Source organism: Mastacembelus armatus, chromosome 3 (genome assembly GCF_900324485.2).
Source record: "Mastacembelus armatus chromosome 3, fMasArm1.2, whole genome shotgun sequence".
In the NCBI taxonomy this organism is placed as follows: domain Eukaryota; kingdom Metazoa; phylum Chordata; class Actinopteri; order Synbranchiformes; family Mastacembelidae; genus Mastacembelus; species Mastacembelus armatus.
Window position 1 is genome coordinate 12,857,827 of NC_046635.1, and position 27,680 is coordinate 12,885,506.

Genomic DNA, 27,680 nt, shown 5'->3' on the forward strand with positions numbered 1-27,680 from the left:
GCACAAACACTTAGCTCAGTTAAACTGCACTATTTTGCACAGTTTGCTCCCAGAGGAAATGGGTGCCAAATCAACAAAACAAATTCATAGGCTGGGTTACCTGTATGGAGTGAAAGAAGGGTGGGGCAAGTAGCTAGGGTGATAGTATGCAGCTGCAGCAGCTGCAGTGGCAGGGTCCAGGCCCAAGGGCAAAGAGGGCATGCGGAGGGCATCCTCAGTTGTGGCATAGGGCCGGAAGCCACGAAGGTACTCTTCTGGTACAGGACCAGGAGGTACTGCATTAGGTAACTGTCTGGGCAAACTGAAGGTTTAAGAGAATGGGTATGGGCAGGATAGAGAAAAGCCATGGTTAGTTGGATTTGCATATTATTCACTGCGCACTGTGCACCATTTACAAATTTTCAGCAAGAAATTGCAGAAAAGACAAACATTGTTTTGTTGCTCCTTATTTCAGTGAGTTCAATATGCTCATGAATTGTTGATCATCCACTTACATAAAAGAGTGCAGCAACTTCCTTTTCAACTAAAAACATATAAACTGCAGATTCAGAGGAAAAAGGCAGAGCAGTGTGTGACTTACTTGAGGGGCTGGAAACGTGAATCCTGCATGACAGCACCAGGGGTGAGACCAAAGGCATAGGGATTTCCCAGGAGGTGGGCAGGGACAGAAGGACCACCTTTTTCCTGGGAGAGGGGCCCTTCTGCACTCAGACGTTCCCTGCTGGCCCCACGAGGCCCCGAGTCAGCCTGAAGAGAGATGCACAGGGAGAGTCTTACTTATTGTTTGTGAGGACCTGTGGTCGTCACGGTTGTCGGTGCTCATAGAGCCTATCCTGTCGGGGGAGAGGTGAGGAAAGAATAGGTCTGTTTGTGGTGCAACAGCCTCCCTGATGCTCCATTCCTGCTTGCCTCAGGCACTTTTGTCCACTTTCTCACATGCACCCCTCCATGTAAAAATACATGGATCCACTTTTCACAGAGAATAAATTAAGAATTACGCAGAAAGCAATAAAAACATCAAGTTTTTCTCTAATTGTAAACAAGAGATGTCATCCTTATGGTCAGTGACAATGTGGTAACTGTAGATGAACAACAACTTTAATTCTGAGGAGATAATGGCTTTGATCTTGACAAAGTGTATGTGTTTGTGTATAAGTGTGTGCGCACATAAGCTATAGACTGCACCATCTACAGGGAAGACAACAAAATCCATAAAGCAACATCCCTTGCCTCTGTTTTTCTTTCTTCCTTCTTCTCTTTCACCTCCCTCCTCCCTCTGGCAGCAAGCCTGGTCTCACTTATCCAATCCCACAACAAACACACACACTCAGCAGGCACACACACACCATTTCAGAGCTACAAAGACATCTTGCTGTGGGAGTGGGAGCGCATTTTCTGAAGCTTTGGTTTCCCTTTGTCTACAAATGCAATTGCAGAACTGAGAAACTTACAAGCTGTACAAGGAAATTATTTACAGAGGGATATACAGTTGTGGAGGATTTTCACAGGAATGGTGGAAGTTATCTCATCTCCCACAAAACGAGCCCCGAAGTTGAAGCTAGCAAGGGAACAACTAGGACTATAAAGAGGGAGGAAAGAAGAGGGAGAGATGAAGCCCTGAAGAAGATGAGAGAGAAAGAGAGAAAGTGTTTCTTGCCCCACTAAATTAACCTCTGGGCTCCCTGGGATTCAAGAGAGACCTTACAACAGCACTGTCCTCTTTCTCACTATTATCTCTGATAAAACAAATCCCATTTAGTGAGCCATTACCTCCATATCCTGTTCAGCAGCTACTGGCCCAGGCTGACACTGATGCGTTAACAACACACCTTAAATTCATCTAATGTTTAGACTCCCCACAACCACCTTTGTTTCTCAGCACCCCCCATCCTCCAATTTCTATTAGTTTAGTGTTACTGTTGGCTCCCTGTTGTTTGCTGTACAGTAAAGCATTTTATTTGCTCACTTGCCCCATCCCCATCACTCCATTCCCCTTCTTTCAAATCTTTATGAGCACAGGGAGAAGGTGGAGGTCCCATTCCAGTCAGAAGCCAACTGGAAAAAGAGATTTGTATATGTCAAAAGAAGTTGACATCAAATAACAGCAAAATCCGCAAGACACCAGGCCTCTTCTCCAACAGCCACCGGCCGGGAATGGTGGCTGTCTGAAGGTCTAATTGTTAGTAATGCCCTAGATATTCATGGCAGGCACATACACACATATATTTATCAAATTTCCTTTCTCAGATTATTCATATAACTCACATTATTTTGCTAATGAAGTTATGGCTGCAAGAGTGTTGATGATAGCCACACTACCCCTGGAGTGTCATGAAGACTAGAGTTGCATGGTAAGGCTGTGCAATTAATCAAATTTTGATTTTGGGTCTCAACGATCACAAAAATTATAATCGCGAAAAAACGATTATTCAGTTTTTCAAGTTATTTTGGCCTGTGTTCTTAATGACGCGCTGCGTACTTTGTCCCTTCCGGAAGCGTGAAATTTCTCAGCCTATCCTGTTGGCGAAACAAGTCGCATATATGGTATCTGGTGTCATTTAAAAATCACAGTGAACATGGTGGAAAGAGAGCAGCCATAGAAGTCTTTGGTCAACAAAAGAGGTAGAAGCAATTCCGTTGTTTGTCTGGGAACAGTTTAGATTCGAAAACATAGTATGTGCAAGATCTGCTAGGCGGTGGTGTTGCCACCGCTTGGTAACACCACAAATCTTTTTAACCATCTAAAATTTAAACACAGACCAACATATGACCAACTAATAAAAAAGAAACAGAAGGAACTCCCCACAACGTCCTTTGCTACACAGTTATCAATTAAAGACACACTCTTCAGTGCAATGCTGAAGAATATAAATAGCATTGCATTGAATACATTTTATATTATTTGTTTAAAGGAGAATTCATTGTTTTGTTCAATAAATTCAACATATTTTTAAAGTCAATGAGTAATTGTGGAAAATAATCATGATTTCAATAATGACCAAAATAATCGTGACTGTGATTTTTCCATAATTGAGCAGCCCTATTGCATAGTGTACTTGTACTAGAAAAGTTTCACAATACCCTGTCGTTAAAAACGGTACAATACCTCGTTTTATATGTTTCTGTACATTATTAACTAATAAGTGCCGTATATTTGTTGCTGTGCAAGGGCAGGCAGTGATGTGTGTGCGTGTGTGTGTGTGTGTGCGCAGGGCTTTGCGTCACTCTAGGCACATGGGGCATGTTGGTTTTTTTTTTCTCTCTCTCTTATGCTTCTCTCTGTAATCTGAAGGAAGCTTTCGTGGTAAAAACAGAGAGGCATGGCTGCAAGTGCCGTTTCCAACCATGTACGGCTTGTAAACAAAGCAGACACAAAGTGAAATTTGGCATTATGTTGATTCTATAGCCGACAGTCAGGACAAGCCCATGGACACTGCAAAGCCCATCAGTAAAAGATGTTTCAAACCAATGGAGACAACACATCCAAGTTGGCAAAGAACTTCGCCGACAGACGCGCCCACTTGTACAAATAAAGAGCGACAGTGCAGCAATTAGTGATTGTGATAGGTAACATTTGCTTTTAACTGTTACCTTACCAATGTGACTAACATAATGCACTCCTCTTGTTTTATGGTCTCTTTTCATATTCCCCCACAGCACTGACATTGTCAAAATATTTTTTGTTTTATCTTTTTGTTTGTTTCATTACTTTTCCTGATAGTTTAGTGTTTTTTCTGTTGTATCGTTTCAGTAATGGTATCAAGATACTTAGGTAGGTATTGGTATAAAAATCAGGATTTTGGTCTTGTGACAATACTAATAAAGACGCACTGCTGCAGGTACATATTACGTCACCAGGAATATCCCTGGAAAACCAAGAGGAGCTGCTTTCATTCACATCATCTGTCACTTAATCAATTGCTGTTATTACACTGATGACAACATTGCAAACCAACTGAACAGTGTTTGGGAAAGCTGTCATCAGTGTTTGACTAACACCACCAATGCTACCGGTCCACAGTGATTTATTTAGGTTTGTTGCCTTAAGTGGGTGGCACCCTTCCATACCATGTCAGGGTAGCAGTTTTGGCTCAGTCTGTGTCCCAACAACCCAATTATCAAGCTGCTGCAACACAGCCACCATATAAAGAAAATGACTATAGCATTAATTTAGCTACAGCTTTAGACTAAACAACATACCACTGACCAATTTGTTGACAAAGCAAACAACCTACATATAAAATCAGTCAAGGCCTGTTAAAATTTATTTATAACTGTTTAGCCCTGACTATCTGGTATTTGTCTGGTGGCCAGTAGTGGATTGAACCTGTATTTGATATTCTGCATCACACACACAGTTTGTGTGTGATAAGGGCATGGCTTTATAATCATGGCTATAACTAAATTGTCAATACATGCCATTTCTAGACACGGATTAGTACAAAACTGAAACCACCTTTCTTTCCCACAAATCTCACAGACGTCGTGTCACTGTTTCCTCTCTGCGATCTACTGTTGAGTAAAGGTAAAAACGGCAAAAAGAAAAAATAAATAAATCAATAAATCACAGAAATTACATCATAAGAGGGTGAAAAAACGATAATTGTTACACAACAAAGCATATTTTTTTCCATATGACTGGCTTCTACATTCTGCTTTCACAGTTAATACTGTCACTGAAACATGCGAGGTGATCAACAAAAAGGAATGCAGAAACCCGTCTGTAAAAGAGGATATACATATGGCTGTCATGCTGTGTGCACATCTTTTTTTGCCTGAGTTAAATCCCTGTTTGTGTAAACATCACAAAGACAGAAGCTTACATTCCCATTAGTCCTACTTAGTCACTCAGGATCCCATGCATCCAAGCAGCTATCCTGTTTTGACCTTTAACTCTGCCAAAAAAAAAAAAAAAAACAGGCTTCTATTCTCCACCACACATTACTGACCAGCAGCCCGCCATACACACACTACAGAGCACATATACAAGCACTTGGATTAAAGACACATCCATTAACAGCTATCTTCCTCTGTGAGAGCCAGGCCCCTGTAACCCCCAGTGAGGGTGGGAGACCCCACGCACTGTAGAGCGCTCGTTTACGCCTCTCAGATGGAGTCATGAATCCAAATTGCCAATTAAAAAGCAATTACAGGCAGCAGCGGGAGCAGACTCCTGCAGTCATTAAAGCAAAATGCCAATGCACCAAGCCCTCCCTGTTTTCCCTGCCTTGCCTATTACCCCACCTCTAAAAGACAGCCTCAAATCTCAGCTAGAGCGACACTAATCAACTCTTCTAACACACAAAAGGCAAGAGACACACACACACATACAAGCACACAGAAATAGACATGCTTTTCTTGGACACTTTTCAGGGGCTCCAGAGAAGAGACTCCTGCTGCTGTATATAACTATTTTCACTGTTTCTCCTCCTCCTATTAGACTCTACTTTTGTCTTTAAATATCTTTCAGGCTGTTTGTGTACAATTGGCATCATTTATTTCTTTTAACACTGCACCATTCTGGTTGCACAGGAAAACAGAGGATGTGATGACATGGCACACACAAATTTTAGCAAAAAAGTGAACAATAGTAGATACTAAATAGACAGTAGAAAAGACAGGACAATGGTAAATGGCAAAAGAACTTAGTAAAAATGCCTTCTTTTCTGATCCATCCATCAGGAATTAGCAATGTTAATTAAGCTCCAGACAATATTACCATTGTTTAAGAGGGACATTTTGATGACCTGTATGTACATGTGAGTGTCCTTTACACCTTGTGGCTGCTTGTGTTCAATGATGCGATACCATGGAAATCGGGGAGATGCTATGACGCAAACGACTTTTGTGACGCAAACGACTTTTGTGACGCATTCCCTGTTGCCACCATCATCCACTCTGCCTCTTTTCTACATCACCATCTTTAACCTCCTTATTGTCTGGCGGGTGACCCAAGCTAGTGGAGGCAATGCAAACCAAATGACAAGACCTTTTCAATTTGAACTTCATCTCTTACACACACAGACACACACTTTATATATTCATTTCTTTGTAACTTGCTATGCTGAAGAAAAGGTAAAAAAGTGTGCCATTACTGGGAGTGTTCCCCTGTCTCTCAGTTTCTGATTGATCCCAGAACTGCAGAAGGGTCAGCTACCGAGGGTGAGGGTCAGAAGCAGCGTTAAGGGGAGAGGACAATGGCCTGAATGCTACCGTGTATTGCTGGTTGCCTGACCTTCTCTCTCACCCTTCACTATCCCCCTTCTCTGTGTCTCTGGGGAGCTGTCAACGTGTCTCAGAGACTTTCAGCATGTTGCAGAGTGCTGTTCATAACCGTGTGCTTGGCCTCGACCATTAGCCCTGAGCTGAGATAAGAAGGCTTAAAGCCAGGCCACAATCCATAATCCACTCCTTATCAAAGCAAGCAGCTCTCCCTCTTTCTCTCTCACTAGATAACAGAAAGCAGGTGTCAGGGTGATGAGGCGGAGAATGCACTTCACTGCTTGAGTGAAGAAGGTGAGGCTGGAGGTGGGGTTAGAGAGGGGAATTAGGAGGCTAAAGGCTGGGGATTTGGGAGGGGCTCATCCAAGGCCAAGAGGGCTAAGTGAAAGGGGGGCTGGAGGGCCACAGATGTTAGCTGCCGTTGAGGTTGTCACCTCAATGTCCCAGTGGCAGCTGGCATTGTTTAAAGCATGGAACCATGAGGGGGGTTGACTGGGGGGAGGAGGTTTTTAAGGAAAGCAGACATACATAGATCCACGACCTATGTCACATGTACATATGTCAAGTATGTACTGTCACGCTGTCGCTTACAGGCCAGCTTCAAAACCCATGATTCCCTTTAGAAATTGCGTATGCTTATGCTAGAAGGCAAGCTAGAAAATTAGAGTATGCTAGCTAGATAACTATTTTGATGCTAAACATCTAGATAAGCGACACAGGGGAACACACCAACAGAGAAAATACATCCGAACAATCTGCAACTTCAGACAGAACATTAGAAATAAAGGGAAGCAAGAGAAAGAGAAGAGAAAATGTCTAATTTCAGTATAAGGTGTATTTTAATGTGGTTTTACCTGGCGCCCCTCGTTCCTCCAGAGACCGTTGCTAGTCTTGGTTGGAGCAATGGTGACTACAGGTGGAGTGTTTGGCACGGCGTGGCCCGTTGGGGGCACTAGAACAGGCCCTGGACCAAGGGGACCCCTCTTGGGTGTACTGACTGGAGAGCTGTGGTTAGTGGCTGGGGAGGACACTGGAGAAGACTCACTGCTGATGGAGGATGCAGCTGGGAGAAGACAGAGACAAGTGACATAAGATTAAAAAGGATGAGAGTAAGCTTGGTTTTGTGTTCTACTAATAAAAGGCAAATGTAACAACAGTATGATCCTGTAGCTCATTTGGCACTATAACACAACAAATACAACATGCACACACGCACACACGCACACACGCACACACACACCCTCACACACACACACACACACACACACACACACACACACACACACAGGGCCAGATGGATGGCCCAAGGCCCCTATTATGAAGTGACAGTGATCAGGATGAGCAGCCCTGTGAGAGTCACACAGCCTTGACATGGAGGACACACACACACCCACACACACTACAAGAACACACTGCTTGAGAGTGAACAGACATGCAAAATGTATATACACTCAGTGGAGCTTGCAGCACGCAGCACTGCCCGCCGCCCCTCCCACCAGGCACACACACACACACAGCAGGTGGTGAAAGGCTTCTCTGCTGCACTGTAGCTGTGCCATATTAACAAAGCCCCCCAGGGAAACCCTGTAGTGGAGGGTCACGGTCTGGTCACATGCCTCGCTTTCAACACACCTCTCTTTTTACTTCTCATTCACATACATGTATCATTGTAATGTCATCTTTACCTTCCCCAATTCAAGCTATATCTTTTGTTCCTCTTAACTGAGTCCACTGTTTCTTCTCTTCAACCTTTACATCCTCCTGTCTTCTTGTATTTATTTTTCCTTTGCTGTCCCCTGTGGTTTAACCTTGTCTTGTCTCTACATTTCCTCTTAGTCGTTCTCCTCTTCGGCCTGCCTCCACCTCTTCTCCTGACAATACAGTGTTTTGTACGTCTCCTCTGCTCAGAGCGAGCGCAGCATTACACAGTCAAACTGGGTCACAACCCTCTCAATGGGACACACACTTCGGTGCTGCAGCAAGGACAGCAGAAGATGTGTGCATATGCAGGTAGTGTGCTTTTGTGCGTCAACATGCTTACATGCAGTAACGAAAAAAGGCAGCTGAAACCTCAGGCCAGTTTCAGGTCTACTTCCTCTCCAATTATCACCATCAGAACAAAAACCACAGATCTCTACCCAACTGCCATTTCTTCCCTGCTTTGGTTTCCATGGCAACATAACCTAACAGACAACGTCAGCTTATGGTAGGTGTGGTCTAAACACCTCCTGACTAATACCACAAAATAATGGGGGAAAAAAAAAAAAAAAAAAAAAAAAAAAATCAATAAATGCAGTGAGGTTACTGTCAAGAGAAAGTCTAAAAAAAATCTATGTGAGTGATAGTAAAATTGCCACCAGGGAGGGGGGAGATGTGTGAGAAAAAGACGGTGATGACGTGAGGTGAGACATGAAAATGAAAAATGATACAAGATAGGGAGAAACTGGGAAAAAAAACAGCAAGTGAGTGCAAAAGAGGTGCGAGGTGAAGTGAGAGATGGAGATGAGAGGAAAACATGGAGATAAGGGGTACAGATGGATGAGTGGGTGCTGGGGACAGGGTGGTGGATGTGTGGGACATATCTTGTCTCCACAATGGCAATTAGTGGCCTAATCCTCCCCTCCTCACCTCAGAGAGCCATTACTCTCCCCTGCAAGACTAGGCCAATCAATAGCAGCCCACTGAGCCTGGGGAATGGAGCTACACTTAATACAGCACTAGTGTCACAGCCTATTCACTCAGCATACACAGACATGCACACAACAATGGGGGAACACATGAGACTGAAGGGAGAGTAGAAGTAGGATGTGTGTGTAATGGGGGTGGGGTGATAGTGATTCTGATCTGCTAAGCAACAGACCTCTACTTCATTTCTCTCACCCTCCATCCCCTCTTCCCACCTCCACCTCTTCCTCCTGCCTTACCATGTAAGGACTGGAGGAGAGACAGGGCAGAATAGATAATTAACAGCACAGGAAGAGAAGCAGGTGAGGGGAAGCAGGAAATAAAAGCGACAAGAGCCATCTACCACTAGCCTCATTCTTTTCCTGTAGCTTGGAGAATCTGTATACACTTTTGTGTCCTTCCTCTACACAGTGTCCACACAATGAACGCAAACAGCTATTATTGCACTATCATTGTCTACACAACCTCCTCTCTAACAGCATCCCATATAACTACCACCCACCCACCACCTCTTTAGACCACTGCCCTAATTCCTTTCCTTCTGTTCCTCAAAAACTGCCTGCCAATAAGACAAAGATGTCAGACTTGGTACACAATATTCATCTACAATACAGCTGGCAAGGGCTCAGGGAGATGTTGGAGATAGCATCCCCCCCACAATCCATTTTCAACCCTACTCTTATTTCCCTATGAATCCCTCTCTTCCCACCTCCTGCACTTCACCATGCCATCTTACAGAAGAAACATCATTTAAAGGGCATGTAATTGGTCTGGGACCAAGATGGTGCCTCTTCTACCATACGCTCCTCCCCTTCCATTGACACAGGGTGAAGACAACCACACATGGCAGTGACCTGTAGAAAGCTAGGAAAACCTTCGTTCCCAAAGTGTACAAGAGCCTCATCAGCTTACAACATCTACTTTATTAGTTGTACAGTTGCATGCTTTGTGTGCAGGGCTGTGTGTGGTGTGGTTCTGAGGTCAGCAGAGGGTGCAGAGACAGAGTGTGACACAGAGAGTGAGACAGAGAGAGAGAGACAGAGATAGAGAGACAGAGACAGGCAAAAGACAGAATGAAAGAGCAAGGAAAAGAGAGAAAGAAAGTCCCAAGCTGTGTGTGATTAATGTGACGCTCCTTTCTCTATCGCCTCCTCTATTACCAGTGCCACTGCCTCCACACTTGATTGCTCAAGCTAAGACACAAATGCGCAAACACACTCACATACATACACACACACACACACCAACAACTAGCAGCAGCAACACAGAAACCAAGCTGTGTTGGTTGTGGTCAAGTTGTCCTGTGCAGATGACACATTTTACCTCAGCCACTGACCCAATCAAAATGCCACAAAAAAAAAAAAAAAACAGATCTTTTTCATTTAATGGCAGAGTCCAGAAGCTGTAGCAGTGGCTCCCACTGGATCAGTAAGCCTTGAAAGGGAGACAACACTACACAAAAATGTTTTACTGTTGCCAAATGGCCCATATAAGTCGTCTCCTACCACCACAGCAACTCTGCCAAAACAGCTAAGTTAGCCAGGCAGAAGGTGCTCTCCTGAACCCCGCCAACATGTCCACCCCACTCCTCCTCCTCCTCCCTTCCAGCATGCATTACAACAGCATCAGCACTTAATTAAACAGTCCATTTCACACCTGGTGTGCATAGCAGTGCCCAGCCAACCCTGCATCCATATGCCACCCCATCAGCACACAGTAGCACAAGTTTCAACATGTGCACTCTTACACACACACACGCACACACGCACACACACTTACGGACACAATAACCACTGAAGCACACAAACACCGCACACACCTGCTGGTACACGCTTGGCCATGCACTGACAACACAACACAAAGCCTGTAATCTGCATCACTGTGTGGGGGGAGGGGGGAAGCAAACAGTGTGTGTGTTGCTTTGCCAGCAAAGGAAAGGAAGACAGTCCAAGATACAAGATGGCGGATGAAAATAAGAGGAGCAATCCTCTGTGCCTTCTGCTGACTGTACAACCTACATATAATGCTTAAATGCTGCTTTGATGCTGAAGTGTCATGGCAGGTGTAAGGTTGCTATGCATGGAGAGGAAGTGAAGGGGAGAGCAAATGAGCTTGTTTGTGAGTGTTTCAGGGACAGCCACAGCCTGAAGGGTTTTGCCTTCAAGAAACACACACACACACACACACACACACACACACACACACACACACACACACACACACACACACACACACACACACACACACACACACACACGGTGTGGCTGTGTGAGCTCCAGGCAGGCTCCAGATGGAGAGGTCAGAGGCACACTGTCCCGCTGTCCCAGCATCCTCTGGGCTTCCAGAAACAAGGGGGGCCTCCAGTCACTCTCACACACAGAGTCACACTCTAATCTACTAATTACTTTCAATATATCTTTTTTCTAGGCTGTTCATCCAATCTATCTTGTATACCTTTCTCCTCCCTCTCATCATTGTCTCTTCAGGCAGTGTACTACAGTTGGTATGAATGTACTTATGAAATTATAGCTGTGTAGGCGGATTAAACCCAGATCTGCCTAATTAATCAGATATCAACAGGCCTGCCTTTTTGAGTTAGTGTGTGTTGTGTTTTTTCCTAGGTGCGAGAGTAATCCTGTGTACATGGAATGAGAGTGCGTCTTTTATGCTGCTCTGATACTCATTATCCATCACCTCCCCTCTTCAGCGCCGCACTCAGCACACAGAGCTATTCATTACACTCACCACAGACAAGTGACGATGTATGTGTCTCTGTGTGTATGTGTGTGTGGGTGTGTATAAAAACAGCAGCCGTGCTCAGGGTCTTAAATCAGTTCAGCAGCCGTTGGCTGTGATACTAGTACTCAAACCTAACTAATTCCTTTAGGCCGTAGAACACTGAGTCATGGCACCTCATATATACTCCACTACTCACCTCAAAGCATCAACCACAGGGCAAGAAAGGCTAACAGAGAGAGAGGAGGTTGAGTCAAACTAGCTAATGAAAGGACAGCAAGCTGCAGCATGCTAAGAAATCATGAATCTTGCACAGTTGCAATGACAACAGTTTGCATGTGTGTGGGTGTTTGGGTGTGTGTGTGTTGCCTATAAATACAGGCTCTGCAGACAGAGAGGTGACTGCAGCTTCAGAGGCCTCATGCCTTTCTGCCCACCCTGGAGCCAGTGCTCCAAAAACAGGCAGTCGCCTCTTAATGCCTGACGCTGACTCACTGAAGTATCAGCCAGATGACACAGTCAGCAGGCCTCAGAAATATTAAGGGCTTTTTTGTGTTTTTAATAAAAAGGTGCTAGAGCTTTATCAGACAGGATCTGGTGTTTGTTTGTATGACAAAAATACAGAAAGGAACTCTCTGCTTCAGTAGGATATGACAAATAGAACAGTGCACACTTACTCTCATCCCACTGTATAATGACAAATAAAAAAACAGAAGTTCTCCAGCTGCAACTGACAAAAAGGAGGATAAGAAACACAAGATGGAAAATTTCCAATGAAAAGTGAAAAAATGAAAAGATGGGACTAAACTAAATTTTAGGGCTGGTATACACAGTTCACTCTCTTTCAGTCTCTTTCACTCTGTGTGAACAATAAATCATTTGCTTAGTTCTGAGTCTCAAGATGGAGTGGGTTGGGGAACAAGTTGTTTGGGGAAACCAGGGAGGAGGAGACTATCTGATTTAAGAGCCAGAGCAAGGGTGGACACCTTTGAGTAGTTGGGCCTCTTTGGCGCCCACGCACACACGCACACACGCACACACACTCACACGCACGCACGCACACGCACACACACATACATACTGTAGGCACCCACACTTCTATCTTCCTGAGGTGCTTGCTGTGTAGATTTCACTTTGTAAGTTTGTTTGTACATTTTTGCATGTGGAATTAAGAGACAGTGGGCAGATAGGATTGGGAAATACTTGCATGTACATCCGTATTGGTGGCTAGCTTTGCATTTATAACACACCGGAAACAAAGAAACCAGAAACCCACAAACCAATCGCTGAGCACCTACACAAAGACATTTACATAAGACTTTCACCAGACATGTTTCAGCCTTAAAGAAATTGTTCAGAATTCCTGACATAAGGTGATATCACTCAATGATCAGTAATTCAACCACTTGATGCATATTTAATATTCATATAACCACATAATAGAGGTCTGAGAGATACTGCTACATATTTCATGTGTAAAAACTGACAAGAAGGAATGTATGACAGGTAACTGATGAGTATAATACAGACATTGATAAGCACAGCTATGTGTGCGAGCACTGGCACACAGCGCATTAAGTGGGTCAGCTAGAGGGGCTCCTCCATCCCTGCATCTCCAGGGACACCACTAATTCAATCCTGTGTGGATATCTCTACACTGCTATTAACAGTTCTGCAACCAGCCACATATACGCATAATGGAAAAAATGTGTACACCCGGCTCTGTGAACCCCACATACAAAAACAGAAAATATACAACCACAAATGCACCTCACAGGAGGTACATAACACCATATCCAGCAGGTTTCTAGGTGAGGGGCAGTGGGGCTGGATGTAATAACACATTTAGCTTATATGTTTTGATACACCATGGGGCTGTAGTATCATTCTTTGATATTATCACTAATTATCACTACTATTTTCTGAAAAACACATTTTGCAGTCATAAATTAAGATCAAACCATTGTGCTTAATTCCATCACCTAATAAATATGCACAGTAAATGTAACAAGAAGCATGTTTGCACAACCTGTATATGTCTGGATATACATTCACACTAAAAAAAAAAATATTGTTACTATTTTCTTCATCAACTAAAACAAAACAAAAGATGACTTAAACTCCATCTTCACTTTTGGCACATTTTACAATGCATGTCTGCATAGCAGTATAATGGCAAGGCCAAATGTTGCTATCATTCTTTCTGTAGTGAAATCACAATTGTTACTGTAATTCAGACCAGATTTAGACCAGAGCTGAAATCAAAATGTTTTAGTGCACACTTAAAATTTTTGTCCCTGAGTCACATGTTGTTTTGGCTGTGTGGCTTTACCTCGAGGTTCTTCAGCCTGTTTTGCCAGTTTACGGAGAGCTGCAGCGAATCCAGAATGAGCTGACTGGGTAGCTGGGCTTCCATTGGCTACGATGGAGCCATTGAGAGGCGACGGGGTGAGGGGGCTGACTGTCGCCGTGGTACGGGTCGCCGTGGAGATCATTCCTAAGGATGGTGACTTTGGCTCATGGCTCATGCCTAGAAAATTATCAAAAAGGAGGAAAATGTAAACATATAATTAATTACTAATGTATTTAAATGAAAGAACAACTGTTTTAGAAAGCTGCTGATTCAACTCAATGAGCATTTTTGAGTATGTAGTTTGTGCTACAGTAAGACTGTATTGCGTTATACTGAGGCGTTTCTAATAATTTGTCCACCCTAATTTTATGGATGAGGCTAGAGTACATAACAGAAGCAATTTAGTTTATAATTCAGCACTGCTCTTGTAGTTTGCTGCACCTAATAAACTGCCAGCTGACTCTATACTGAAAGACGTATGTAGAGACAAGTGCAGACAAATAAATGTACACTGCCGTTTCCTTGAACACAGAGACAGTCAGGGAAGTGTGTATTGACAGCTGGGGTGGATAGGGATTGGTGGTGTGAAGGGCAGAGGGGCTTTGGTTGTACAGGTTAGGGTCAGAGGTTAGGAGGGCAGGTCACCCTTCCCTTGCCTAAAGAGGTCCAGTCTGGCTGTGCGTCTGCCTGTGGTCCATGGTCACAAAGTTTAGATCGTAACTCTACTGAGTATGCTCAAACACTGGGTTGGGAGTGATTTTATTTCTTGATGGTAATGTGCTGTGCTATATGTTACCATCCAGTGTTCCCTGTTAAACTGCTGCAAATGCTTTGTCTACCTCACACAACTATAACTTAAGAACAAGTTTCCCCACTTATACCAGGGAACTGTCACTGTGACCCTTCTCTGATCAGGAATGAAGAGAATTACACCGACTGTGTAAAACTAAACAAACTTTGAAAATAAAATGCCAGCTTGACATTTGGGAGTTTGGATGAGTTAAGATTTCATAAACTTTCAGCTGAAAAAAATGTTAAAAGTAAAAAGAAAAATCCTCACACAACAGCCCAAAAAATAGTACTTTTTGTATCATATTTCTTTGCAACACCAGATTTATATGGAGGTTGGTGAGTAGGGCTAAGACTGTTGTCTCTTTCCTTCCTGTGTGCATGCGTGTTGAAAGGTGACACTGTGTTGACAGCTCCTCAGTCAGTGGAATCTCTACGTGCCAGAACGGCATGAGACAGCCCTGCGTGCTCAGGCCACACACACACACACACACACACACACACACACACACACACACACAGAGGCTAATTAACGGTGGCTCAGAGGACAGTGTAAGTTCACAGTAGTGTTGTTTCTGTGTGGTAGAGGTATTAGACATTACACACACACACCAACTCAAAATACACATGCTAGAGATTGTTCCGAAATCCTCCTTAAATCAACATCTAAATCAATATGCAGCTGACACAGCAACATCTCAGACAAAGACATACTCACTGAAATGAACGCAGCTTACTACCAGTATATCAATAGCACAATTAGATAAGTAAGAGTTATATCTGGGTTTACCCCAGAGGCTGAAAGGGCTATAAATAGATTGTGTTTCCTGTGAAAAGAGAGCAAAGGCAGACCTGTGTGTGCATTTGAGTGGACACAGTGGCAAGTCAGGCATGAGAGAGTGCGTTGTCCTGTCTTTAACCTCCCACTTACCCAGTGCACTCCAATTGAACCCAGCACACAATTAATAATGGAATAAACAATGAGCTCAGTCTGAGCAACACACATAACATCACTAGGAGAGACTAGGAAACAAGCAAAGGAGACACTCCAAACCCCCAGTCGAGTAATGCAACTTTGTCAAAACAGAGTACTGCTCTTTCCTACTCCTCTAGGGAAGATCAGAAAAAAATCAGAGAGACGGGAGTGGAAGAAATACAAAAGGAACTTTTAGCACCAGCTAACATAATACAGTAGTACTGTATTTAAGTCTTGTATCAGTCACACACATAAAACCCCAATACAGAGTGAAACATTGAAAGAAGAGACAGAGATGCACACAGCCTGTCAAATACACAGAGAGGCACACATCCGGAGGTCTGGCAGTGGTTCATGACCCCCCTTCATAGATTAAAAGCATGGCTGAAGCTCCTTACTGCACAAAGGAGTGGAGCCGCCTGGATCCCCCATGGCTGCATCTTCATGTTGAGACCAGCCCAGCACACACCAGCGAACATCGACAGGACACACACCATCTTCCTTCTCTGCATACTCTCGCTCTCCATCTATCTACCTCCTCTCGCACATTGACCCTCTCTCTCCCACCACCCGATTGCCTTCTTGTCTCTTGCGCAGCCGCTCACAAAGACCGTTTAGAGCTTATCTAACAAAGCAGCACACCACACACGCTGCCTATCTCTCCCCACCTTGCTCTAGCTCTGTCGCTCTAAGTGAGAAAACAGAAATTCTTAGCCTAGCAGCTGCCACGATGTCACATGACCCCCTCCCCACCCACACCCCCCACCCCCTTTCAACCTATAATTCCTCAGCCATTTGCAGATAACAGACACAGGCATGCATGCCCTGCCAAGGCGAGCTGGAGGAGGGGGAGGGGAGAGGAGAGGAGCTGAGGAGGAGGAGGGGTGGGTGCTCAGCCGGTCAGCACATTTGACCCCACCGCTGGGGAGCGATGGGCAGTGTGTATTTATGTGTGCATGTACAGATGGATTTAGAGGGAATGGAGTAAATTAAATATGTGAGATGCCCTTCCCTTCTTGAGACAGAGAGACAAAAAAGAAAGAAAAAGAAAGAGAGAAAGGGGACATGTCCCGGCCTGTGTCGAATTGAACAGTGCAGAAGAGAAAACCTTTTGTGTTAGAATATCTGCCTATTTTTAATTCAACCTGCTTTATTAGCATAAAAACAATAAAAGAAATTCATTCACTCTGAATCAACCAAACAGTTTCACACAAACAAGGAAGTCACACAAAAACTTTTACAGATACACACACAGTCTGCATGCAAATACATGCACTTCAATTACAGAGTTGTTATCAGGGTGGAGGAGGCTAATGCGTAATAGTAGTCGGGGGTGGAGGGCTCAGGAAAAGGGCAATGGTGTGGGTTTGACTTCCCCTCTGTCCATCCTGCTGTCATAGCCGGGGTGTGAATGAGTCGTTTCTTTAGTCACTTCCTCCTTCCGTCACTTGGTATTTTTCATGCGAGCAAGAGCAATGACAGAAAGAGGAATAATGCTTGGGCTAAAGCTAAGTGGTGGCCAGCATTGTGATAAAAGCCGTCTCTCAACAAAGCTTCTTTCTGTTTCTCAGGCCACAGTCTGACACCTCTGAGAAAACACAGTACCCACTCTCTCCCCTCTACCCTTCAGGTCAGCCTGCTAGGTTTTAGAGGAGAGTGTCTCTTTGCTTTCTGCATGTTTAAGTTGTATGAAGTAACAAAAACATGGGACCACAAAGGGGGGGGTTGTACCACAAGGGGTTGGCAAAACCTTACCACAAATTATGTCTGTTCAGTCTGCCTCTGCTGGTACTCAGCAGCAGAAGAAGTGTAGCTCAGGGGGCATCCTGGTGACCAAGGGTCTGACCAGCTTCCCTAGTTTGAGGCTGCCTTTATCAACATTCCTGCACTGTCTTGTGTCCAATGTAAGCAAGGAAGGCCAAAAAAATACAAAATGTGATGTGTAGTTTTTGAGGAATCACAAGACCCTATACTAACATCTACAATCAGCAGGAGAAGAGTGGCACATTTCCATTATGCCCTTGTATTAACAACAGCATGGTCAAAGACTTACTACTTGAAGGCACTGGTGATTAATGCATACACACTAGGCTTAAATTAAAATCTGTGACAATATTAAGGTTAGGTGGGTGTACAAGGAGTTGTGTGATTTTGTGTTTTGTTTTTTACTTTCTATTTCCATTTTATTTGTCAAATGGAAAAACTCAAGCCCCAAACGTCAAGGCTCTTTTCAGAGTAAGTAATGATAAATAGGATGAGTAATGTTTTATGAATTTCCAGATAAGTGAGCCTCCCTCCACCTCTTAAAATCACAGTTACAACACGCATGGGCAGCGTTTTAGACAGGTTCTGGTCTTACATTCTTCAAACATCCAGCAGATGGCATTGTCACCCTGTTAATCAAAGGGAGTGCGCCGTTAATAAAACAGCATATGCCATAGTCCTTTAATCCAGTGATAAACAAAAGAAAAATAGACTTGAAATGATATTGCTATGGATTATGAAAACAACAAAGGCTGCATCCACTAGAAAGAACCTAACTGCAAAGGTCTGAGTTAATTAGGTCTTTTGGCACTGTAGCAAAAGTTTAACATTTTGCTAAGAACCCAAGGGTTAAGGAGTCTGTTACACACCAGGCTTCCTGATGCAATTAACCCTTTGAATGCCGTTACACCCTAAGGGAAAACAAAACAAAGCCCTGAAAAGGAATGTAGATTACAACAAACCACACACAAACACGATCCCGCCCATACACACTCAGACACACACATAGCAGATTGACTGCTAAATGGCATACAGTAAACACACAGTTTTAACACCCCGCTGGGAGTAAAGCCGATCACCTAGTCAACCACACACACACACACACACACACACACACACACACACAGTTCCACCCTTTTGCTAGTTGGAATGCAGATTTCTCCCTGTCTCTCTCTCAGTCACACACACTAACACACGCTCACACACACAAAGTAAATCCTCTTGGCTCCTGTATGCCCTGGCCAGTGGGGAGATAATGCAGTGGCAGCTCTAGTGAGTGGTTAATCTTTAACCAGGAAAGGATTTGCCTATCAGCTTGTTAAAACTAGCAGTGCAGTGCTGCTGGCCCATTTATCTGATTCAGCCACCAAGCTGGCCTGGCCAAATCCAACACAGCATGGGCTGGAAATGCAATGCCCACAACTAACTTTATCCACTCAGTGTCCAGCCTCAGTTGAGTAATAGGAATGTAATCACAATAAAAAGGTAGGCTCAACATGTGTGATCAGGCAGGCGGCTGAAGCACAGCTTCTGAAAGTCTTGCTGTGCTAATCTTTTAACACTTTTATAGCTCTGATGGTTTGGTGTTTTGTTCCACTCCTACATTCCTGTTCTTACGTTTCTCTAACAAATAGCACCCTCGCCATTTCCTGATAAATTTTTCCTGGCTATACTGTAACAGCTAATACAAAACATTGCCTCACCCAAATAGGGTAAGAAAGGCTTTTCTGGTAGGGGAGTTAAAAGAAGTTTAAGCCATCTTTGTTTTTAGGACTATAAAACAAGAGATAACTAAAGCTGGTCCACATGATGGGATATAGATATCTTTCAGTGCTTTGTGGTCAGCAGACCAGTTTTCAAAACTACAGGGAAAAAAGTAAACGACATGTAACCATAGTGAACTGAACAATAGATACAATATAAACAGTAGATAATAGTTGCAGGTGGGATGTTAATTGCAGTTAACCAGCCACAAACATTTCAATACGTTAAGATAAGCAGAATCTTTCACCAAGCCATGTTTTCGTAGCTAAGTGGAAACCCCCTGATTAATCAGAACATGACCTCTGATCACAGTTGGTCATGGTATTCAAAAATGCAGGAATCAGCCAGAGGACAGGTTCAACCAGCCACCCTGTTGAAATAGTTTATAGTAAGTAAGCAACCCCTTATACCACAGGGAGTTTGACTCAGCTTGATGAGTACATGTCATTATTAATGGCTGAGTGAGTTTTTAACCTGGCTGAAAATCTGCTCACAAGAATAGGAGGAGGAAGTTCAGCATGAAGACCTCTAACCAAAGACAGATGGAAATGAAAAATGAGGGTGTTTAAAATAACAGTAAACCAGCAATATGGATGAAACCACTTTAACAAAACAGGATGTAATATGGGCATAACAGCTTCTACCACAGCCACACTGTCATATATTTCAACCTACAGCTGACTTAAAAAGAGACGTTCCATAACTGACTGTATGAAAGCAGAATCTGCCCTTCAACACTTGATGTGATATACTGTCTAAAAATAGCACACAGTTACTGTACTCAGAAGCAGCTTTTGAAGTTATGATTAAAAAAAACAAAAAAAGATGCTCTTCAGGCTGGACAGGCACGTATTCCAAAAAGAGGTAGCTCACGAAGGCTGAACGGTAGAGCAGGAACTCAACCTCACAAGCCCAAGTTTGTGTTCATATACAGGAACACATAAACTGAAAAGAGATGTATTATCTCAGTCCTGATACACACACAAACACACACATACACAAACACACAGGAGCACAGCAGGATAAACCTGCTCTGGTAGTTCCAGGTTTGTTTGACTTCGGAGATGAGATGTCAGAGCAATTTACCCTCAGGCACTATAGAACCAATGCGCGTGCGCATGTGTGTGTGTGTGTGTTTGAACAGGCATGCACACCTGCAAGAACGCATATCTGAGTGCACAAGTGCCATCTTTTTTACTCCATACCAAAGACAAAACACTAATATTAGAGAAATCCTGAGACAGTGGCACTATGGCTGCAGAGATGCAGAATCAAAGGACGCAGAAAAGAAGAAAAGGAACTAGAAAAGGAAAGGGAGACAAAGAGACTGGAAGAAGAGTGGTGGGGGTGCAGAGAGCGAGGGAGTGAGGGAGAGAAGCCAAAAGAGAGAGAGAGTGAATATTACCCATGTCTGAGCTGTCATTATACAGCAGGCCTCCATTATGGAGCTACAGCAGAGAACAGAGTACATCTCCCTCTGACCTGGCTTTGCTTTCACTCTCTTGAACGGACGAACGAACGAACGCATGCACGCACACACACGCACACGCACACGCACACGCACACACACACACACACACACACACACACACACACACACACACACACACACACACACACCTCTGTGCAAAGAGCAAAGAGAGCAGTCTTCCTACCTTTTACCTTGTCTGGCTTTAAAAGATATGGCGTGCACAAGTGTGCACACCTTATTATTCATCCCTCACCTCCTACTTCTCTTCCTCTCGCTTGGTTTTGCCCCCCCCCCCAACCTGCCTGCCTGCCAGCAGCATGCAACAAAAACACAGAGGTTTCAAAAGACCAGCCGGCATCTCTCCCTCTCTTCACCTTTCCTCTCTTTTATTCTCCAACGCACACAGACACAGAGACACAGCGTGTGTCTTGAGGATAGACACGAGCTGAGATGATTTTCACTCCTCTCCTTTTCTCCCTGCACCCAACTCACCCACCCCAACATTGCCATTTCCAATGTCTGTTAATTACATAGCGACTGTGGTAGGAATTGCTGTGTGTTCTTGTGTGTATGTGCGTGCGTGCATATCATCTGGGGAGTGTGTGGTAGTGTTCTCAGACACTAGCGTGGGCGTATGACAGAACAGTCTGGTTACGCTTCACAATGCTGCTTAGAGAGTGTGAACACACACATGCACAGTCACACACACACACACATACGCAGAGTCATACAAACACACATAAGAGCCTTCTGTCTGTGTCTCTGACTCTTTGTGGTCCATGCCCCAGGAGTCAAGCTGTTGTCTGTATGGCTGTGCCCTCTGTATCCTCGTGCTACTCCCCTGATGTGAGAGCCAGATTCATTCCTGGTCCAGCTGTGCGACCAAGAGAGGAGGCAGAAGTCAGCTCTGTCTCATCACCATTATCACCATCAGCATCAACACACTTTCTTTGAATCAACTTCACCTGCTACTGATAGAGACAGGAAAACGTGGTTGTGAGGCTCTTCCCAGCAAGGTAGAGGAATGTGACAGATGTTGCAGATCTCACATGCACTCAAAACACAACAAAAGCAAAAAGAGGGCTTGCCATGGAGCTTATCATGGTTTCTGCACCTGCGATGCTCCAATGTGCAGCTTTAGCCACACAAATGGCATCCACATACACATACACAGAAACCCTGCATGCCATGTCCTGCAGATCCAGACAAATTGTATTGTTCTGTTCTGTAAAGTTTCCAGTGCCTAGGGATGTCACTACATGTAACATATTTCATTTCATATTATCATCTTTCAACTTCCTCTCTCCCTCCACAAGCCTCCTCAGGAGACATGCATGAATTTTGCTGGCTCCCCTGCATATATTCATCACTGCCTCCTCTGTTCAACCTCTCTCTCGCCTCTATTCTCTCCTCCTCTCTGTGATGTACTCTGCTGGGTTGTGGTTGCCTAATTAGCACTCCAAGTGCTTTGCACGGGCCCTGACTCCCAAGCGACTACACTGTACACACATGCAAACACACACTCCACTTTCCGTTGCAGGGTCCAGTTGCTGAGAGTTGCCCTGTTGTAATCTTGTAATTGGTATAATTTGTGTGTGTTCCTGCTAGTACATGTCTGTGTGTGCATGTCTCAATGTGTGGAAGTTGCATGGCCTGATCCTGTAGGTGAGCAGGAGAGAACCCACTGTCACCATGGCTGCATATTTCAGTGAGTAGTGCTGGCCACAGAACTGAGATCCATGATGTCCTTTCAAGTACTGTATGATTCTGCAACATTTTTAAAGGGTCAAACCAGATTATTTTAATGACTTCTGTGTGTTTCTGAAAATTTGCGAAATTTATGCAGCCCTTTAATGTCAGGCATACGATGAATGCTCTGTATTGACAAGTGAATAAGCCATTCTTTCAAAAGCACAAATCGCTATGACTTTCTACACAGGAAATATCTATGAATCAAGAGTTAATTTAAAAGATAAACAATTAACACAGATTCCACATGACCACAACTTAAGGTAGAGCTAAAAGGATTAGATGATCAATTGATTATTCCATCAATATTTATCTGGAAAATAGGGGACATTCTCAAATGAGGTAATTTGCTGCTTCCCTTTGTAACATGTCATAGTAAACAAAATACCTTTGGGTTTAGGACTTTTCAGAGATTTTTATTATAGCTGTGAAAACCATGCAAAAGTTTTTTTTGGAATACGACCTTCCTGTGTGTTTAATTTATCTATCGACTGAATTATGGCACATTTTGTCAGTCGGCGGCAGCTCAAAGGGGAAACGCATATGGTTGATGTGAAACTGAGATAAGAGATGACACATATGGAAGATGAGAAACTGAGATATAAACAGAAATAAAAAGAAGAACAGTGCCCAAAATGGATACCCTTTAGTTATGCAAATGCTAGCCAGATAAAACAAGTCTTGCTGGCAACTAGATCTTCTGTGAGAGCACGTTTAACACAGCAAATGTGCCCTCCACCAACACAGGCATTCAGCTCCGACCATGAGCTGATTAAAAACACTTGGCCGCAAAGCCCACTTCACATCTTCAGGCCCATATCTGACCGTGCTCTCTCACACAAGGAGGCATGCAAACAAACAGACACACACAATATGACAGTCAGCTGATATAGCAGATATCTTGGAGACAGAGGAGAGAGAGAAGCAAACAGACATGTTGCAGAGCGATAGAAGCAGATTCAGATAGAGGGGAAAAAGAGAGATGATGATGTGATAGCAAAAGAAAAGGTCTTTGTTGAAGAGTAGCTTTTAGCACAATGTTGGATTATATTGAGAGTGTGACTGAAGAATGCACAAAGACAAGACAAATAGACACAGGCACACACCATATGATATGTAGAGAGGCAGACACACACACAAAAATGCAGATAGAAAATGGTTCTACTTGGTCAGGGCAATAGTTAAGTATGGTCACTACTGAGTGTGAGTATGATTCGCTTATCTACTGCTCTCATGTTGCCTGTGTTATGTTTGTTTGGCCAAGCCTTATCAGGCCCTGCGGTATGACAACGACTGCAGCAAACATCAGCTACACAAACACACACACACACACACACACACACAAACACACACAATCTAAAGATATCTAGAATAAGGTTTGGTCTGGTGAATGTAGCAATACTAACTGGTGTGAGTGAAAATGTTTTCCTTTTTCAGCTAAAGATGAGAATGGAGTTAAAGTTACTTCTGTTTACCCTACTGCCGAGCACTGTGCTGGTCCTTAAATTAAATCACACTGGATATGAAAGCAGCATGTCTCAAGTGAAGTTCAGGGAATGGGAACATGGGAACAATGTGACTCTGCCTAAGTCAACTGGCATCTATAGTGTTTTCAGAACTGATAACAATATACAATCAATCTGAGTAGGGCTGCAGCTACCGATCATTTTTGGAGTAGAGTATTCTATCGAATATTTCAGCGATTACTCGAGTAATTGGATAAAACAGATTTTTGCATTTTTAAACAATAATACTATTGTGTAATACCTAACAGAAATGACAGGTTAGCTTGAAATGACTTTACCTCGTGTCAGCTCTGCTGGGTGAGCCAGTCTGGTCCACAACTGGATGCTTTACGAGTCAGCTTATTTGGTGCATTGCTTACTTGCACTTTAACAAGAATTATTAATTTAGTGTGCTACTTCGTTTCCAACTGGATGTTTTCTGTTCAGATGTTAAAGCACTGACGAAGTGCTGTTGTGTTACGCCAGTTCTACTTTACAATACACACATTGCACCGTATTGTCATCTTTTTTAAGTCTGAAATGATTCCAGACGGATCCCAGACACTTTTGATTCTGAAATGTGTTGTGCGACAGTGATTACGGTCCATATGGAACAATGATCCCTAAGCGGAGCAGCTCCAATAACGCAAGTGATAGTAATTAAATGAATCCTCAAGGCAAGGAATTTGTTTCAAGGATTTTTTTGTAATCAAGTTTCTCGATTTACTCGAATAATCGTTGCAGCTCTAAATCTGAGTAAAAAAAATATAAGGTTGAGTAATGAGTAGTAGCATATTAAACCAAAGAAAGAAAAACTGCATGACCTCTGTGTGAAAATGGCAGGTCAATTATCCTGTTCCTGAAGAGGCATGGAGGAAATCAGGTAACTAGCCACCTGTTAACATCTCCTTGCCCCTGCATTATACGCTTAAACCTGCTGATGAAGATATGAGCATGACCAAGTATGAGAGAGGTGCATTCACACAAAACGTCCACATTCCATGAGCCAGACTGAGCAGGTAAACACTGGATCAAAGGTTTGGTCTCTTACTGTTCTTAACCACTTATTTCTTATGAGCGTATGAGCTAAGACCATGCTCTTTAAGCCTTGCGACAAGTCAAATGAGACAACTTTCATTACAAAAAGGTTTTAGTCCACAGACTGGAGCCAAGAGTCTCTTACAATGGCAATGTGTACTTATCAAAAACACCAGGTGTATAGGAACTTAACTGTAGCTTTTATGTGTGACCAGCCCTTGTTTACATTACCTGTAGCTTTGTCAAAATCGAATATTAGGCCCCAATCTTTATAAGATGTCACTGTCTACTAGTGCCACTAGGTGTAGAGGTGTGTGTGTGTGTGTGTTTGTGCCAGGCTGTGTGACAAGCAAATGAGCACCACACCCTTAACATCTTTTAAAGCATGTAACCCCCCCCCCCAGTCACCCAAACACCAAACACACATGCACACACAATAGCCATTGATGAAAAATTATTGACTGGGCAACACAGCTTACAGAGCAGGTTAGGCTTGCTCTCACACATTTAGAGCAAACACATACTCTCTTATTCCTCATAGTGACTTTACATTTACGTTCATGTACAAGAGGCTCAAGGTCTATACATACTCCGTGAGAACAGAGAAATTTGTTCACTCTCCTAGGGCTGCAAGAAAAGACTGATGTAATTTTTTTCTCGCTGTCCTGGTTTGGGAGTTCACGCAGCTTGTTCGCGACACATCTGGGCAGAACTTTTTTCTTGTGTGGTGCCCGACAACTATTGTGTGGTAGGTCGAAAATTTGACGTGGGCGTGGTCAATGCAGAAAGTGGAAATGGGATAATTCCTGGTTTTTCCGCTAGCGGATGTCATAGCAATGGATAGTTTTGAGGAACTGCTGCCAGAGGCGGTGAGGAAGTATGAAAATCTTTTTAATGCATCTTGCAAGGCAGATAAAGAGACACAAATGACTAATAATTCATGGAAAGAGGTAGCCTGAACCTTGCGTAAAAGAGTGATATCCGATATTTTAGCCAATGTATTGTAGTTTCTGTCAGATTCCCACAATGCTTAGCACAAGTGACGTGTGCTGCAGTGGGAGGGACTTCCCAGGAGTTCTGCACTTGAGTTTCTCGTGGAGTATGAAATGTCCTGGGGAGAACTAACTTTGTTCTTGTTCTTGCCACCTCTTGACAGACAGCTTTCTGTCATTCCACCCTTTATATAAATACTTTATGACACGTTTGTTCAGCTGTCTTCATTGGTAATCACTTTCACAGCTTACCTTTACTACTGCTTTTTACACCCAGCAGGATGCTTGGATGCACACAATTGCTTACATGTATACCCTCTATCCAAAAGGGAAAAGTCATCAAACAGGGATTACCACAACAAAATCTGTCACACATACTCAGAGTTCTCCAGGAATACAGAAGAACATGAATCAAGAAAAAGACGAAGAGGGGCAAGGAAAGACACAGACAGAGAGAAGGCAGAAGAAGGGGAGACATGGTGGCTCAGGAAAACCTTCACAAAACACCCTACAGTGGTTTCTCTTCCAGCACACAGTCAAACCACACAGCAACCCTCACCTGATACACAAAGAGCAGTGTGTGCACCCACATTTTCATACCACCTCAGGACATTGTTGTAATGCTAGTCAAATCTAAGCTTTGCCCAGTCAAACACATCCCATTCTCTCTAATAAGGAACTATGTAAACCCATGCAAAGGCCTCTCTACAGTCTGTGCTATTCAAAGCTATCAATGTTGGCTGTTGATAAGGAAATGCAAAGTGGGTCACCTTTAACTCCAGGCTTCTTGTGTAAACAGTATGGGGAGCTGCTTGGGACTCTCCTAATCACTCTCTAAACAGAGCCAGGTGCTGTTGCCACAGACAAACTGTCACCAACACTCTGCTCGACACAGCTGCTGTCTAGCCCCAAGACACTCACAGCACTGCAGGCTACCGCAGCATGACAAACAGCGCAACGACACCTGAAAACATGCCAACCTAGTATAGTGCTATGGCAGTATAAAGGTTTGACAACTTCTAAATGGCAGATCATAAGCAACAAATTCTCTTCCTCAGAGCAGGATTTGCATAAGTGATCTTACACTCTTATGATGTGCTGAAACATCAGACATGTAAGTCTGTGACAAGGTGTGGGGGGGGGATCCACCTAAGTTCAGCTAACTTACAGTTTTTATTACTTCTTCCAAGTTAGGTTTGTTCCCATTACTTACACACAAAATAACTTTTTATTTGAATGTAATTTGGTAGACAGATAAAGAATACTTTGCATTTCAGAAATGATCCAGATCTGACAAATTTTCCACTGGACAAGTAGATGCTTGTTTGCCTTTTCTGTGACACTCATTCGCAGGGAGATGATTCTGAATCTTGGGAATTGTTGTCAGGATCAAAAGTTCAATATGATTTACACAAAGCATGAAGTAACCTCCTAACTTATCAGAGCACACACTTTCCTAAAAAATAATTCCTATTATTGTTGCATTTTTCATATGACTTCTATGCAGTTTTCATTTTTGTTAACATCTACGTCATGAATTAAAATCACGTTTTCCCACATCTTGCAGCAAAGGCTGATCCTAATCTAGCAGCTCCCCGACATTCTCACTGTTCTGCCACACAGACATAGTTAAATG

General features: G+C 43.4%; 1 protein-coding gene across 3 annotated transcripts in view; it reads right to left on the reverse strand.

The window, feature by feature from the left end:
- The window catches only part of gse1b (Gse1 coiled-coil protein b), a 169,838-nt gene that overhangs the window by 11,386 nt on the left and 130,772 nt on the right, over positions 1-27,680 (reverse strand). For 2 of the 3 annotated variants that reach the window (XM_026320521.2, XM_026320522.2), the window contains exons 3-6: positions 13,976-14,173; positions 7,077-7,285; positions 581-747; positions 101-301 (exon numbers count right to left, since the gene is read on the reverse strand). In XM_026320521.2, the coding sequence (XP_026176306.1) occupies positions 101-301; positions 581-747; positions 7,077-7,285; positions 13,976-14,173 (775 nt within the window). Of the gene's footprint in view, positions 1-100; positions 302-580; positions 748-7,076; positions 7,286-13,975; positions 14,174-16,159; positions 16,447-27,680 lie in introns of those variants that run through there. The other variant, XM_026320523.2, reaches the window with a different exon arrangement.